At 35.3% G+C, this 14,709-nt stretch overlaps 1 protein-coding gene across 1 annotated transcript in view; it reads left to right on the plus strand.

Annotated features, from left to right (window-relative positions):
- Positions 1 to 6,799: 6,799 nt before the first annotated feature.
- The window catches only part of LOC136840446 (uncharacterized), a 46,457-nt gene continuing 38,547 nt past the window's right edge, over positions 6,800 to 14,709 (plus strand). Inside the window, exons 1-3 of the mRNA XM_067107123.1 lie at positions 6,800 to 7,156; positions 7,458 to 8,142; positions 8,931 to 9,485. Coding sequence (XP_066963224.1) covers positions 6,800 to 7,156; positions 7,458 to 8,142; positions 8,931 to 9,485 — 1,597 coding nt within the window. The remainder of the gene's footprint in view (positions 7,157 to 7,457; positions 8,143 to 8,930; positions 9,486 to 14,709) is intronic.

Consider the following 14,709-nt stretch of genomic DNA (forward strand, 5'->3'; position numbering starts at 1 on the left):
AAAGGGACGAAGTCGACGTATTGTGGCAGATTTCAGCTAACTTGCAGCTCTTGCACAATACTGTTGAAGTCGTTTCTAGCGGCATCACCATACAGTTGTTAGGAACTGGTATAAATGAACATTTTGTAACATTCATGTCACATGTCAGCTGAAACTCACAACCCCTGAAACTATGTCCCTTAAAACAAACCTCTTATTTTCACAAACATATTTGTTATGGACCAATGTACATCTCTCCTTATAATCAATAGCTAATGACTGAAACTTGCTCCCTTTAATATACAGTTTCTAGTCGCTCTTACATCACTACTGCATTATTATATGTACTAGGAAAAGGTCTTACTATATAACTACGTAATGGATCTTTAACACTAGTAGGAATCTCCACGACTAACCCCCTGTCTGATAAACATACTTTTATTATCCCATAGTATCTATATAAATCACTACCTGTGAAAATTATGTTAGACCCCCTTATAAGCTCCATTCATCAAGACTGATTCTAACACCCCCAAAGGTAAAACATCTTCAGAAATACACCCTGAGATATGATCTCGTCTGCAATGATTCAGTCTCTTTCTTAATGTTCACAAGTATTGTATGAACTATAAACAGAGTTATTGTCAAATCAAGGTCACCCCTAACCCCTGAAGAGAGATTTGTAACACATTGTACGTTCTTCTCAGATCTTCAAAAAGTTCACCTAACTCTACGTTACTACCACATAACTTCTCCAAAACCCTCTGCTGATTAGCTACCCCAGCTTCCAATGACTCAACCTTCTTCAGGCTCATAATAACCACCCCACCAATCACTGCTATGCCAATGCTGTCTTCCAACGATACAAATAATACAAATCACCAAATGATACAAATAACCCTAATGATACAAAGCTTTTGTGTTAAAAGAATTGACAAAATACGCTAAATCCCCGCATCTGCAAACAGAGGAGAGAAAAAAAACATAAATAATTGCTTAACACCACCAAAAAACCAAGAAAATAACAATAATAAACACTCTCCCCTCCCCTGAAAAAAAGAAACCACACTAAACATTAAACTGTTCTTATAATCTTAGAAATGTATATTACTCTTGTCACTCCCATGTCTTCATGTAAAACTATGAACCTTTTTCCCATTTTCTCTTTTATAACACGAAATGGCCCCTCAATCTTGGAACCTAACTTGTACTTCAAGTAATTTCTGACATTAGTCTTCAAAAATATATTATCCCCAACTGCAATTTTTGCGTTGTCTGATTATACATTACTTCATGTGACCTTCTCTTGCATCTTTAACTCAAGATTACCTCTAAGACGTGCATGTCTCTTTAGCTGTAGCAATTAACCATTTAATCGTATCATCACAACGAGAAGGAATTGCCAACAAATCAAACTCACCCAGATCTGGATAACCAAATAATGCCTCCACAGGTGCCATACCAATGGTGTCACTAACCATTGTATTTATGCTATGTCTGATCACATCTATATATCTGTCCCAATTAATACCACTGCCACCCACTGTTACTCTAAGAGCTTCGAGCACTTCCCTGTTATCTAGCTCACACAACCCATTAGCTTCCGGCCTATAAGGAAGAATTTTTACTTTCTGTATCCCCATAATTTCTGCCAGACACTCTTACGTTCTGTTCAAATTTTCCCTCCCATTTTCTGTAATAAATATCTCCGGTACCCCATATTTACAAATATACCCATTGGAAAATGTCTTCGCAACCTCATCCGCCGTCTTATTCTTTAACCGAAAAATCTCCACAAACCTTGTTAATTCATTTATAATCAGCAATAAAAGTCGATGACCGAATCCCAACTCATAAAAGTTTGTTAATAAATCCATATGCGCCCTCTGAAAAGGACTGCTCAGGATAGAAAAAGACCCCAATTTACACGAAATAACCCTCGCCGGTTTGCACAAATTACATACAGAGCATTCTTTCACAAATTTCTCCACTGAAGAAAACATATTTTTCCAGAAAAATTTATTACGTACCTTCTGGTATGTCCTCTCAGTCCCCAAATGTGGACTACCAAATTTACAATGTGTAATCTCCAAAATCACGGGAATCAACTCCTTTGGTACCACGATCTGTGTTGTATCCCCCTTTTCCTCACTACTCCTCAACTTATATTTTATTTCCTTCACCAACTAATTACCATCTAACTATAAGAAACGCCTTTGCATCTACTAAAACCTAATCTTCATCTTACTTCTTCTCCACCAAACAATTATCCCAACCTGCACACTCCCCAGTTGCTTTACAGTTACACACATGCTCGTCCTCTGTGCCCACAAAATTCCTACTAAGAGCATCCGCCTCCACATTATGTTTACCCTCGATGTACCTAAGCTTAGCATCAAAATCCCTAATTGTCAAAAACCACCTAGCTCTCTTAAGAGACAGATCAGGCTTATTAAAAAGATCCAACAACAGCTTATGATCCGTAAGAACTTCCACTTTATTCACCAATAGTAGCATCTTAAAATGAACCAAACTAGACACCACTACAAATCCTCCTTATCCATCATCGGCATTAACCTTTCATTACTCCCTTGTGTTTTGAACTTCCTGCTGAAAAATGCTATTGGATGTAATTTACCGCCAAATTCCTACATTAAACAAGCACCTACCCCGCTCTTGAATGGCATCCATCACTAACGTGAAGGAATGGTAAAGAAAATTCACGAAACTTCAAAACTGGAGGACTCAACAAAGCCTCTTTGACTTTCTGAAAGGCTACCTGCTGAGCTTCATCCCATGAAAACTGTACATCAGCTCTCAATGCATCTGTCGAAGGTGCCGACAACATAGAAACCCCTCCCACGAATCTACAGAAAAACCCACATATTCCCATGAATGAGCGTACATTTTTCTTATTCTTGGGTGTAAGAAAATTCGCAATTGCCCTGACCTTCTCATCATTCACTTTTACCCCTTCTTTCGATAAGACGTCCTAAATACACAATATTCTTCCTCAAGAAATCACATTTAGCTAGTTCAACATTCAGACCCTCCATTCTACGCCTCCTGGGGATTTCCCTAAGCACTTCTAAATGTTCTTCTATAGAGTCCCGTAGCAACTAATGTATCATCTATACAAACAAATACATTTTTCCCTAACATCCCTTGCAAGACTATATTCACTAGGCTCGTAAATGTAATAGAACTACCTGAAAAACCAAAAGACATTCTTGTAAATTCAGTGTCCTTTTGGGACTGAAAATGCCGTCAATTTTCTACTCTCTTCACTTGAAAAACCCTTACAATCTCTAATCTCCACAAACAAATCTGGCAAACATGCCACCGAATACCTGTCTGGGATGGTTCTCACATTTAAATTCCTAAAATCCACACATACATGGATTGAACCATCCTTCTTAGGTATCGCCAACAATGGGAAATTAAATGGTGACGAGCTAGGCCTAATTATTACCTTCCTCCTCCCACTTGTTAACCTCTTGCTTAACCTGCTCTCTGATCTTAAAAGGCATCCTATACGACGGGACATAGGTTTCGCCCCTCCTTTTAAATGCACCTTATATTCTAACACATGTGTTAGGCCCAGTTATCTCCTTTCAGAGTAATAACATCTGAGTGTTCAGCTAAAACCTCACCTAACTTCTCGTGTACTCTTTATGGTCTGCCTCACCCAAATGATTCCTAATTATCTCCCTTCTAACCTCCATTTCAGTCACCAAATACCATTCATTCAGTTTCCTCTCTCCATTCTTCTAAATCTACAACATAAGTATTCCTCCGATTACTCCTAACTGAATTGTTACAGTTTAAGAATTCCACCATTGTAACCCCTTCATTTAACACCTTGTTTATGGAAACTGTGCTCACTATCCCTTTAAGTTTCTCACTGCCATCCTCCACACGCACCTGTTTATCCACTTTCATATCTCTCACCTTAACTTTCACCATACCAAACCATACCTGGTTCTAAAATTATATCGTCCATTAAAACACCTTTATATACCCTCTTCCCCTCACCATTAGGCTCACTTTCTTCCTGTGATTGATTATCCCTTACAATTTCCTCATCATTACCCTCTTATTTCCTCATTATTACCTATGTTGACTGCACTCCCCTCCGTTTCCTCAGCACCTATACACGGGATAAAACCTATAGTTTCCCAAACGCTGTACCTCCTTTACTGGGGTATATAAAAATACCGATCCTATCACACGCAGGATGTCCCAATAAAATCTTATTCCCCAAGTTATCTCCTCTCACCGCCAAAACTGTTTCCTTGATTAATCGGTTCCCCAGCGAAAAACAAATTTCCGCCGCACCTACAACGTCCAGTTTATGAGCAAGGACATCGCTCACCCTATCTTCTGTGAGCCAAAGTTGTACCTGTACCCACAAAAATTAAAAGACTAGACCCCGCTGCAGCTCCTTTCACCACCAGTTTTGGTTCTTCTATATCTCCCAAAAGCCCTACATGACACGAACATTTTATCCTTTCCCTTTTATCTGATCGGCCTTGCAAAAATTCTGCCTATTTCGGGAACTTTTTACATTGGATGTAACAAGAAAGACCTAAAGTCTTAAACATATGAAATACCGTTACCAGTAACTAGTAGTTTGATCTAATAACATTCATCAGTAAAACAATACAATAAAATAAGAACAGCAGTTGAACAAATGAAAATTACCAAAATATCAAAAGAGGTAATATGTCCATTTGAAACAGCATAACACTAAGTACATATTAACAAACGTATAATATGTGATAGTTAATGGATAACATTATCCAATTTGTACTGACATCTCATGACATGTAAAATAAAAGGATCTCATTTATACAAACCAGGCGATAAATTAAAACTTTTTCCTTTGCTGTGAACAAGGAAAAAAGTTTTAATTTATCGCCTGGTTTGTATAAATGAGATCCTCTTTTGATAGTTTAGTGATTTTCATTTGTTCAACTATTGTTCTTATTCTATTGTATTATTTTGCTGAAGAATGTTTTTAGTTTAAACTGCTAGTTTCTGGTAACGGTATTTCATATGTTTAAGACTTTAGGCCTTTCTTGGCTACATACATTGTGAAATTTTTCTCTTTCCTTGATAAACGCTCCAAGAAGAGGTCCATTGGAGGACGAAATTGTTGGGCATATTTTCACAAACGCACTTTTCATTTTCCTATGTGGAATACAACTAAATAACATATCTTCGTGCCTAAAAAAGGTTACCAGTGTTAATATATATATATATATATATATATATATATATATATATATATATATATATATATATATATATATATATATATATATATATAATATATATATATATATATATATATACACACACACCAGCGACAAGGAGTTTTTTCCTGAAATTCAGAAAGCAGTTACTGAATACCAAATCTTTTTGTACATAAAGCCTGACTGTAATCCATACCCTACAAAGTTTTGTAAATACAAATGTATTCAGTCTCTCAAAACAGAATTGTGAAAAAAAAAAAAATTAAACAAAGATATTCCCTTTGAATCTTAGAAATGAATATTCATCACTTCTATTTCTGCTCTCAAATCAAAGATCTCTCTCACTCGATACAACGTCTTTATTGTCAGTTATTATTTTTTTAAGTGCACTTTAAGATGAAACTGAACTTTGAAATAAAAAAAGGAAAAGGCTGTGCTTTGGAATGCAAACTGCTTTAGATCACAGGGTATTTTTTCTCATAATTCATGTACAGTAAATGTGACCCGTCCGGTAAATGTATCCTTCTCGAGATAACAGTAAATAGTTTTCCAATATGTATCGCTAAGTGTATGTACATTATTTATCGTTATTCAACATGTTATGAAAATAAAATCTCAAAAATTATTTTTTATTTTATCTTTTGATTTATATTTTTTTATCGGTTAGCACTCTTCTTCATTCTGTAATTGCATAATTTATGTAAGTTAACATAATTAATAAAATTTTTTATTACCCGCGAAGGTATGGTACAAATGTTTGAATACTAACAAAATTACAAATATAGTTCCATTTTCACACTAATCGTGTGTCATCCAGAGTCTGATTATTACCGAGCTATTTTTAATATTCACATCATTATGTGAGAGTTCCTATTTGAAACAAAAGGTACTGTTTCCAAGAATGGGTGATTACTATCATTCGTGTTTATAATTGGCCATTCTGGAATTTGATCACGTCTTCATATACTCCCTATACCATTCCGATTTGAGTCGATTCTCTTATTACTTACTGAAACTTATTTTGTTTCCATTTAAGCATTGTAACTCTGTTTAATAACACCCATAGATGATTAACACTCGTTGTCGCGACAGAAGATAATTTATATGCTAGTTTCATATTCTCACCATTTCTCCGTACTCATGTAAATCACTTTATCCTTGTAATGATAATTAACACACATCCACCGTATAGAATACCCATGCATCCTATTGACCTTATCTGTGCAGACCCCAGCCGTTCGAGCTCCCAATAACCATCAGCAGGGAGGTGGCAACACTGAATGGTTGGAGAAGGTTCGGTGAATTTGGCTGTCATATTTTGGTGTGTTTTTGGCTATTCCAAGGAGGTTTCAGCTCATGTGAGTGAGCATATTGGTGCAACGAATTGCAGTTATTGTTTTGAAGATAAAAGTGACAGTGATTTAACAGTGTAAAGAAAGTGACAGTGAGTTTCTAAGGCCGGGGGAACTTCAAAGAAGTTCTACCCCGTCCCGATTTCCTTATGGTTGCCATGGCAACGCAGTTTTGCCAACTATAAACAACACACCATGGCCTTATCCAGAATGGTGGAGTTTTTCAGAAGGAAGAACTCCTTTGGAATTCAATACCTGGAAAATGAACGTGCTGACACGGATGATGTATTTGGTATATTAGGAAAGATTCAAGCCAATTTTATGAACATTTATGGAGTTCAACAAGTTGGATTCAGTAAGATAATAGTGAAATTTGAAGACCATGCAGCTGAAGAATTCGAGAGAATCATGAGAGACTATGAAGGACGTATTCTCGCTTTAAATAATAAAGACGTCAGCATTCAAATTGTTAATCTATCAACAAGTAAAATCATTGTCACTATTAAAAATGCACCATTTGAGCTAACCAATGAAGACTTAAGTAAGACTCTCTCGTCATATGGTAAGGTATTTAGTATTAGAAACCAGGTTTATACATCTGGCACCTTAGCTGGGAAGAACAATGGTAACAGAACTGCGTTGATGGTTCTAAAGAAGCCTATTCCTTCGACGTTGAGACTTGGTAGATTTTTTTTGAGGTTCTATTATCGCGGACAAACACGCACTTGTATCAAATGTGGAAAAGAAGGCCATTTGGCTGCTAATTGTACTGCAGAAGAAATTGTGACTGAAAATGAAAAGGAGTTTCCAGTTTTACCGATGAAAAATAATGAATGCAATTCGAAGCATAATTCCTTGGAATGACCAGGCAAATAATAAAGTTCAGGAAGAAGTACAGGGGAATAAGGTTCAAACGCAAGACTCGGTAGAGGAACAAGAGGAGCATAAAGAAGTGAGAAGACAAGGGCAGGAGGATCGAATGGAGGAGGAACGAACGGAGGAGGATCGTCAGGAGGAGGATCGTCAGGAGGAAGATCGTCAGGAGGAAGTTCGTCAGGAGGAAGATCGACAGGAGGAAGATCGTCAGGAGGAAGATCGACAGGGGGACTCTTCTAGTGAAAATGTCGAGACATTAAGCCAAAAGGAAAATGATAATGGAAACGTTATCGAGGATACTGTTATGAACAGGAAGCAGGATACAATGGAATTGGTTACCAACTTCAATATGGAAGTAATGACATCTCAGTGTCAAAATACCCCTATGTCCCTTTATGGTTTAGAAGGGAAAAATATTGAGGACAATAGTAGTCCAAATGTGTTACTGATAAACAAAACCGTGGCTGATGTACATGTGGATTATAAATCGGATGATTCTGTACATAAAGAGCTATTCCATTTATTTGACTATAGTGAGGAAAATACACCTGATGTTTTGAAAAGTGAAGATGACAATTCCTCTTATGCTGAAGGTTCAACACAAGCGATCAAAACGGAATTAGGGGCTGAAAGTACGGATGGGAGCGACGAGTATGATATTGTTTCTTCAGTTGAGAGTAACGGGAAACTAGTCATCAGGAAAAAAAAATAAGGTATTACCTAAGAGAATTCAGGGCTCCCTAGGGTTGAAAAGATCGGTCGAGACATTTACGTTGAAAGGGAAGGAGACTAAAATGAGGAAAGTACATGCTGACGGCAATGTTAAAAGGAATAGTGACGACAACAAGTTTAGTGAAAAAAAAGACGATGAATATCTAGAACATACAGTAACTGAAATTCGTGCCGAAGGAGCCCCCATGTTTACAGAAAACTTGGTTGATTTGGAATAATGTTTGTGATCACTTCAAAAATTTATTTTCTTACGTATTGCAACCCTTAATATTAATGGTTTGTCTAGTTTTAACAAGCAGGCTAAACTACACTCATTCATTATTTACAATAAGGTAGATATACTGTTACTGCAAGAACATAATGTGAAGTCCATAGATTCTCTTGGTTTTTTGGAGAGGTTTTATAAAATTATATTAAATCCAACCATCAATATTAAGGGAGGGACGGCAGTACTAGTTAATAGGAAGTTAGACGTAGTAGTTGAAAATGTGTATTTACATCCAACGTCAAGACTATGTAAAGTGTCGTTAAAGTATCAAAGCAAGGTTATAGATATTGTGAATATATATGCTCATTCAGGAAATAAATTCCATAAAAGAGAGAGGAATTTTTGAGAAGGATTTGTTATCACTGATACAGAATAATTGTGGTAAGGCGATTATTGGGGGAGATTGGAATTGTATCATTAATGACAAAGACTCTTCACATCCAAAAAATTCTTGTTTTTCGAAAGTTTTGAAGTATATTGTTGATGCTGTGAAGATAAAAGATGTCCACAACATCCGTCATAGGTTACCCGAGTACACCTTTGTTAGAGGGAATTATGCAGCGCGTCTGGACAGGATGTATATGCAGATAGACAGAAATAGTGTCACAGAAACTAAAACTGTTCCAGTGTCGTTTTCAGACCACTCTTGTTTCCTGTGTGATATAAGATTACCTGATGTAGTACAGTTAGGGAAATCCTACTGGAAGCTTAATTGTTCAGTTCTAACAGACACCGAAATCAAAGAAAACTTTAAACAAAAGTGGACTGAGTTACAGAGGAAAAGGGACGATTATGCTAATATATTACTGTGGTGGGATATTCTGGTTAAAGAGGAAGTTAAAAAGTTTTATATGAAATCTTGTTCTATTAAGAAACAACAGAGATTTGGTATGTTAAACTTGTTAGAAAGTAGACTACGATACTTATATGAGGCTTCTTATCAGACCGGAAATCCTAACATGTTAGAAATCAATAATGTGAAAAAGAAAATTGAGGAAATAAGAGATGAATTTGCAGAAGGTATCAAGGTTCGATCCCGTATGCTAAATCTTCAAAATAATGAGAAAGTTTCAAAATTTGTAATAGCTAAACAGCAAGAATTCATGGCGAAGAAAGTAATTACTTGTTTAAAAGATAATAAGGGGAATAAACTTCAATCCTCGGCTAGTATAAATAATTATGTAAATTCCTTTTATTCTGAGTTATATAGTTCAAGGCCAGTTAATAATGAACTGCAAGAAAAGTTTTTATCCTTCTTAAAAATAAAGCTTGATGACAGTGATAGGGAAGAACTGAATAAGGATTATTCAAAAGGGGAAATTTTGAAAGTTATCAAAAGTTTTAAGAAGAATCGTACACCTGGAATCGATGGTCTGCCAGTAGAGTTTTATTTAGAGAATTGGGATGTAATTGGGGATGAATTTTCTTCAATTGGTAAAGTATGTAATGAGAAATAAGGTGATTTCAGTTTCGCAAAGGAAAGGAGTCATTACACTTATTCATAAAGGCGGAGATGAAAAGAGCTGAAGAATTGGAGACCAATTTCTCTCCTTTGTGTTGATTATAAAATAATTTCTAAACTTTTAGCTATTCGTATGAAAGAAGTGTTAGACAAAGTGATTGATACTAGTCAGTTCTGCTGTATTCCAGGACGAAGCATTGTTCAGTGTAATATGTTGATCAGGGATGTTATGTATTATGTTAATTCTATTGATATGAACGCTGCCTTTCTGAAATTAGACTGGTATAAGGCTTTTGACATGGTAAACACAGAATTTTTGTTTAAGTCCTTGAAGTGTCTAGGGTTTGGAGACGAATTTGTAGGGAAAATAAGCATGCTATATAATCAAATAGAAAGTGCAATGTGTAAATAATAATATAACTGCCTTTTTCCCCATAACAAGGTCAGTTAGACAAGGATGTCCACTTAGCATGATGTTATATGCAATATATCAAGAATCGTTCTTTCTTGCAATCAAGGAAAATATTAATGTGAAACCCTTAGTCTTACCTGATCACACTACTCTCAAAGCAGTTGGTTACGCTGATGATAATAATATTATAATCACATCAGAAGATAGTTTAAGAGAAGTTGATAAAATTGTGCAGGAATTTGAATTAGCTACAAACAGCAAAATTAATAGGAATGAAAAGTCAAGACTATTCAGTATGGGTGGTTGGAAGAATAAAAGGGACTGGCCCCTTACATGGATAAGGCAGGATGTTACTTCTTTGTTCACTCTAGGTATCCATCATTGTAATGATTATAAGGAAAGTCTAAAGAATAATTGGGAACATGTCATAAATAAAATAGATAACCATTTGAAAGTACTTCATGCAAGGAAATTGAACCTTTTCCAGAGGACGGCATATGCAAATGTGTGCATTCTGGCAAAAATTTGGTATATTGCTCATGTGTATCCCTTGACTCATAATTATGGCATCAGAGTTGAGAGACTAGTTTTTAGATATGTTTGGTGTGGTAGATATGAACCAATTAAACGATCTACAATGAACAGAGATAGGACTGAAGGTGGTTTGGCTGTTTTCGATGTGAGAGCTAAAGCTAATGCTATTATTGTTAATACCTTTTTAAAAACTGTCATACTGAATAAGGGTCCTCAGAGCTTAATTTTGCATTATTGTTATTTTAGGTTGCGTAAGTTCCTTGATTTGGATTTTAAAGCTCCACAAATATTTTGCTATCCCACACCATATTACAGTTATACTATTGGCTTCATAGTTAAACTTAAGGAGATTCATAATTTTCCAATATTATCTAATAAGAGTGTTTACCAAAGTATTTTAAAAAAACATGACATATCTGTAGTATGTAAATATCCTTCATTTGATTGGAAAGTAATGTGGAAGAATTTTTGTGATATTGACCGGTTCGTGGGAAAGGAGATTATCTTTAAGCATCTTCATGATGTACTACCAGTGAAAAAACGTCTTCACTTTTTAAATTTATCAAGCAATTCCTTATGTGAAATATGTAATATAGAGGAAAGTGCTATTCATCTTTTTTATTTTCGTAAAAGAACTGAACCAGTTTTCAAATGGCTGAGAAATGTACTTAAAAACATCAGTAATTTTGAGCCAGAGAACAATGTGAAATTTTTATATTTTGACTTCAATACCAAAGATAATTGTAGGAAGAATGTGTGTATATTTTTATTGTGTTCTTATATATATACGATATGGTGTACTAGGAATGATTTGAATATGATTGCAAATGACATCATAAGGTTACTTATTAATAATATCAATAATAACAGGAGAGATTTGTATTTAATACACGGTAACAGAATAAAGAATTATTATGGTTCATTTTTAGAAAAATTAGAATTTTGAAATATGAGAACATTAATTTTAATTATTTAATTTTATATAGATATATTTATCATTTTATGTAAAATGAATAGGTTGTAAAAGTTTCTAATTGTAAATAACTTTCTTTTTTGGTTATGTATAACTTTTACTACGTAAATCTACTATTATGTATCTAAAGATTGTACGCCTTTAAATAAAAAAAAAAAAAAAAAATAACCATCAGCAGACAAACTAATGGCACCGCCTTGTAATGCCTCTAAGTTGATTCATGAACGACAGGAATATTCTCTACCCCTTGATTAAGCTGTAACATTCGTTTGCAAATGTTGGAAGTTCTAACCCCCTCCTATCAAGACGCATTTAATCATTATTTACGGGTTATGTATTGTTGCTAGGAAATATTCATATTTGTTATTTTTCTGACAAGAGAAGGGCTTCTTTACCGTTTTAATTTAGCATATAACACATGAAGTCTACTTGTGGGTTCGAGTTACCAATGTGAATAGCTCAGTTTGTACGAAATGGAATATGCTGTTGGATTTGGTAACACTTTTCACTACGTACGTTAGTCACAGATCATTTAAACGGGCTCAAAACATTTCCGAAAACGGAAACACTTTCAACATTTTTACCACCAGTTACTGAGGCACTCTTTCCTACTATGACAGTAGTTTCACGTTCCGCTGCCGGAGACAGAGAGAAAGGACTCTCTCTCTCTCTCTCTCTCTCTCTCTCTCTCTCTCTCTCTCTTAATAAACTGCTTCTGTGAGGGAGTTCATTAACTTATATCACTTAAAATGCAAATTCCAGGACATCACTGAAGATCTCATCATAATTTAATTAACTTTGTCGTTATTGCAGTGACACGATATTAAAATCAGATTAACTTTCTTCGTTTGGACGAAAACAAAATTATAAACTTTTCCTTATATTAGTAGTTTCCATCGCTGTAGTTATGTTTGAATGAATTGGGTAATGAATACCGAAAGTTTGAGTATGTATATGCATACAGTAAGAGATCAAAGTACTTTTAGCAATTGAATTTACACTTAAACTTGGATATATAACAAGTTAATACACTCTGTCTTTAAGAATAATCAGAAAAAGGATGAAACGCATTACGAGTATAGTAAGTCGTCCAACTTGGAATATTCCATTAAGAGGAAAAATTGGACTCGAATTTTTCAAGTCCGAGAGTGAAAGGACCCTGAGATCAAATGTTAATTGGTTCCTTTTTCGAACCTCCACTGGCTTTGGGCGCTATTTGATTTCAATATCCTCAACCGAAGGAGGTCTCAGTTACAGAGGATACTCCAAAGGTCAAATGATCCGGGGAATTGGGAATGAGTTTTGCCTCGAGCTTTCGTTAAAAATAATGGAAGTGGTAAAGAGGTCGTTTGCCTTACACTGCAATCCTCAATATTCAGGTTTCCTTTTCTATTATTTCTCGGCTGAAATTAAATCTTTTTTTCTTTATTCAATCTACACGATTTGTACTTTGAGTTCTGCACCGTTTTTTTCTGCCGTTATTTTTGGTTTTAGTTTTTGCTTTCGTATGTATCAGATTATTCCAAAAGTGAGCCTATTCACGTCCTTCTTGTACAAGTCTGGAAGTGACAGGGTGACCTTTCTGGACGATGTCTCCCACCCATATCAAATGGAGTCTTTGTGTCGTTCATTTGGGTATGCATATAATTTTTTAGTGCCTTTTCTAATAATTTTTTGCATGTATTTAAAATATCAGACTGTAGTACTAAATAAATGAACAGCAATAAAAGAAAATAAAAACCTGACCGGTATACAGCGACTTATTTCGCTTTTGATAAATACCCCTTAAGATATATATCAACTGTCTTCACTGTAAAATCGTTCATTATGCCATTTGATCGTTAAGAAACTAAGGCAAACAAGTTTTGTGCTTGAGTTATCGTATTATGACTGCCTGAGGGTCAACAGTGCATCTGTATCTTAACCTGAGGTAGCCATGGCACGAGAAGTAAGTCTTCGTAACGGTTGGCCGTGGTTATTATTCATACGATGATAGAGCCCTTATTACAAACATATAAATAAAGACTAGTTTGAACGTGACAATGCAAGAATGTATCTAGGAACATGATAAATGCACTAATATGACGGGAATCGCTAACTATCTTGCTTGATAAAATCCTTGCTTGATTTCACTATATCTTGGGAAATATAAAGGAAAATGAATGGGAATTTTAGTAATATGCTGTTTGTATCCATTCGCGTCTATTCAAATGGAAGTCAAGCTATAGAATTACTAGCAAATCATCTGACAGCAATTTGTAAGGTCTCATACTCATACCCACGACCTACATTCACTTTCACAGGGTGACCAAAAGGACAAGAAAAACATTTATTCAGCAGTTTTACAGACGTGAAAAGAGGAACTAAATGTAGGTCCTAATGCTATCGAAACAGAGATCAGAGAACGGACTTCGCATTTTATTTATTTATCTTACATCTCACGGTTCCTTTTGATCATGGTGCTGAAAGAGCAAACTCCAACTCCGGAAATATAAAAACATCACAACATATTCAAGCGGAATCAAGTATGCTGAATGATGTTGCATTGCAAATTAAAGATTAGTCTTAATTCATTTTAAGTGAGTGGCTGTCCAACTATTAATGAAAACGCTGATTCACGTAGATACAATTTGCATGATTTCATGGTAGAATGAGGTTACCAAACGTTCGCTTCGAATATCAAAGGAAAATTGCTAGCCAACAGCATCCTACACAGGACTCCTGCTTGTTGCAATGGAGGACAAAGTAACACAGTTTAAAATATTTAGATATTACATAAAAATAACAAGATTACTCAGAATAGAGGAAGATTAAAATCAAGTTATTAAACATCTATATTTAATTTTATAAGCGTAAGTTAACA

The sequence above is a fragment of the Macrobrachium rosenbergii genome, chromosome 7 (genome assembly GCF_040412425.1).
Source record: "Macrobrachium rosenbergii isolate ZJJX-2024 chromosome 7, ASM4041242v1, whole genome shotgun sequence".
NCBI lineage: Eukaryota > Metazoa > Arthropoda > Malacostraca > Decapoda > Palaemonidae > Macrobrachium > Macrobrachium rosenbergii.